Below are 3,243 nucleotides of genomic sequence, written 5' to 3' on the forward strand. Positions count from 1 at the left end.
TTTTCTTTTTCTTTTATTATTATTATTTAATTTGTTTTGCTTTGAGAGCCGTTGAAATATATGGCGAACTGAGATTGTTGTCGGGGAAGAGGAGCAGGCTCCCACCAGCCACCTGAGGAGGTTGCAGGCCAGCCGACAGCCGTCCAGAGAGACGGAGAGGCATGGGAGGCAGATGCTCCTGGTGCTGAGGAATCCTTATCCTCCTTTGTTCCTCTCAGATGAAAAAAATCATGGTCCGATTTTAGCTGTATACGCTGTTAAACTCGAGGGCAAGTATCTTCAGCAGTGCTAGCTGAAAATGTACTTTTGCTGATAAGTTCCAGGTGTGTCTTTTTACTTCACTCCCCACCACTGCTACCCCTTGCCACCTTTGCTTTATTGACAGCTCAGTGTGGACATTTGCACTTCATCCAACAGGCTTTGGAGCTCATCATTGTGTAACTAAATCATTTATGATCTGTGATGTTTTTTAAATGCCTCTGTAACTTGTCTCCTTTTCCCTGCAGTACACTTTTAATTGCATTGCAAATGCCATTTTGAGTACACTTTATATTGGTCATGGAGCTCAAGTCGGATTTTCACTGTCACTTTGCTAAGGTGGGGTCTAATATTTCTTTCTTTCTGTGTCTCTCCTCCACATCCCCCCTCCTTTTTTTTTTCCCTTTGTTTACTTTCCAGGTATTAGTTAATATTGGCAACCATTTTGATCTTGCTTCCAGTATATTTGTAGCACCAAGAAAAGGGATATATAGTTTCAGTTTCCACGTGGTCAAGGTCTATAACAGACAAACCATCCAGGTGGGTTGTGATCTAAAGAAGATGGTATCTTGCCTTTTTCAAATGCTCATCTCTAGACTGCTTTTTTTTTTTTTTTTTTTTTTTTTAACAAAACCAGGAAGTAAAGAATGAGGCTGTAGGTTATTTTAATTAAAGGAATCTCCATGCACGACAAAAGTCATTCATTGCCTTAGTTTAATTAATCCATTTCTAACCTGTGCAAAAGTTTACTGAAGTGCATAGGACAAACAAGTCACTGAGAGCATTGACAAAACTCAGATTATCTCTCTTTGCACTTTTTAGGTAAGTTTAATGCAAAACGGCTACCCAGTGATTTCAGCTTTTGCAGGGGATCAGGACGTTACCAGAGAAGCAGCCAGCAACGGGGTCTTGCTCCTCATGGAAAGAGAAGACAAAGTGCATCTCAAACTGGAAAGGGGTAACCTCATGGGAGGGTGGAAATATTCAACCTTTTCTGGCTTCTTAGTCTTTCCACTATAAAAGAAGGCCAAATAGGAGACAGATTCATGAGCTGGAGCAAGGATTCAGTTGTTAACAACACCCTGAACTTGGCAACACATGACAATATTTCCAGTCACCCTGTCAGACTGTCACAGTAGAAGAATGATAACCTTCTAAACTCCAATATTTACTTTGAATATTGACAATTCCTTGGGAACCTGCGCCTCTAATTAGTTTTAGACGACAGTGATCTTTAGGAGAAATGAAATTATCGACCTGAGCAATTTGTACGTGTGATTGTAAAGTCAATTTTGGATTTTATTGTTGGGATCATTGACTTTCTTCTTCCAATATTTTTCCCTCTCTTTAATTTTTTCCCCTTTTCTTTCTCCTCTTGTTGTCCCAATGAGACAAATAACTCGGACCACACAATTGCTTTGTCAAAGGCTCACGCCAGAGCCAGAAGAATGAAGCGTTCAACTCAATGAGGTGTTATTTCCATGCTTTATTTCTTTGTGTTGTATAGCCTTAAGGAAAAAAAAAAAAAAAGGAAAAAAAAAAAAAAAAGAAAAAGAATCGCTTCAGTCTCAATCCTGTATTTTTCTGGGGGAGGGGGATTCTGAACATTACTGTGTCAAGAAGTGCTTTATCCAGTGAAGCAAAATTTGCACGATTGGAACCTTATTTGTTTTGTGTTGTTCGTGTTTTTTCATCGACTTTTTCTTTTTTTCTGATTTTTGTTTGTGTGTGCTAAAAATGTAAGCTAGATTGATCAATAAGGCAAAACAAAGCACATATATACCCTGTAGCTCTAAGTAAAGCTAACCAGTGAACAATTCTGTCTGCACTTTCTAGCTGATCTTTATAGACGTACTTAGAGAAAGAGAGAGAAAGAGCAAAAGAGCTACATGATTCTTCAATTACAATCTGGAAACCAGTAAAGGAACTGACATTTCTGAATTGTCCTGACATTTCTAGAAGCAGCAGCGGAGGCTTTGAATATCTTATTTGTACATGCCCTAAGATATATCCTTTCTTTGCGTTACCAACCATGTTTTGGGTGCTTTTAGCTTATATTTGATATATTTGTTCACTAATGCTTGAGTACACGTTATGGGAGCCTGGAAAGATGGTGGAGTAAATTCTTCCTCTTCCAAATTAACTAAAATAATCTCCAATTGACCTGTCCACGGCAAGTATATTAGGAGCTGCCCTTAACATCTTTGACAGCATTTGGGAGAGGGGCCTCAGAGGATCAGCAAATGCACCTGAAGTTACACAGATGCCGTGCATTTATTAGTCATGTGTATTCTTCTCAATACAATTAGCCTCAGAATTGTGGGGTTGGAATGTGATCAGTATTGGTGGTTAGGAAAAGTTATAACTCCAATTGACAACAGGTAAAATAACAAGCCAACATCAAATACATACTTTTACCTTGTTCTCATTAAATAAATCTTATTTATTCACTTATATATGACTGTGCTGAGAAAATTCTTGCATGAGGAGGTCCAGAAGGAACGTTAATATTTTTTCATATGATTTTAACTTTATTCATTTAATTTAAAATATTTTATCTTGCTATTAATCCCACAAGAATGGATGTGTATAAGAATTTATTTTTGTCAGATTTACTCCTCTGCCACAAAAAAAATAAAAATAATGCAAAGGCATTTGCAGCAAATCGGTGGTAGCTAATGTTGTATTTCAGAATTATGGTGGACATGTCATTTTCATTGTAAATTTATCATTAAGGAGACAAAACCAATTAAAGTCATATATTCTTAAAAAAATATTATCTGTGTTGCTTATGATAATTCAGATGACTAAAGCCAATTTTATATTTAATATTTTGGTATATTTTCACAGTTGATGTTTATTTGCTTTGGCATTTCACTTACCTGGTTACTGAATGAATGGGTTTCAGGTTTGTTTTTTCTCTGCATTGCATTTTCTGGTTCCTTCTTGTGCATTGGCATGATTTTAATGTTTCTAGTTGCCGAA

General features: G+C 37.0%; 1 protein-coding gene across 1 annotated transcript; it reads left to right on the forward strand.

Annotated features, from left to right (window-relative positions):
• The first annotated feature begins 22 nt into the window (after positions 1-22).
• On the forward strand, positions 23-3,032 carry CBLN2 (cerebellin 2 precursor). The gene is made up of 2 exons (XM_035319541.1): positions 23-798; positions 1,081-3,032. The coding sequence occupies exons 1-2, from the start codon at positions 559-561 to the stop codon at positions 1,276-1,278; spliced, it is 438 nt and encodes a 145-aa protein (XP_035175432.1). The 5' UTR covers positions 23-558; the 3' UTR covers positions 1,279-3,032.
• Positions 3,033-3,243: the final 211 nt, after the last annotated feature.

The sequence above is a fragment of the Oxyura jamaicensis genome, chromosome 2 (assembly GCF_011077185.1).
Source record: "Oxyura jamaicensis isolate SHBP4307 breed ruddy duck chromosome 2, BPBGC_Ojam_1.0, whole genome shotgun sequence".
Taxonomy (NCBI): Eukaryota; Metazoa; Chordata; class Aves; order Anseriformes; family Anatidae; genus Oxyura; species Oxyura jamaicensis.

What these genes read in the sequence shown, in the direction of transcription:
- CBLN2 (XM_035319541.1), top strand. Translation starts at nt 559, where the DNA reads ATGGAGCTCAAGTCGGATTTTCACTGTCACTTTGCTAAGGTGGGGTCT. An exon ending in ATAACAGACAAACCATCCAG is followed by an intron (nt 799 to 1,080) that starts GTGGGTTGTGAT and finishes TGCACTTTTTAG; the next exon opens with GTAAGTTTAATGCAAAACGG.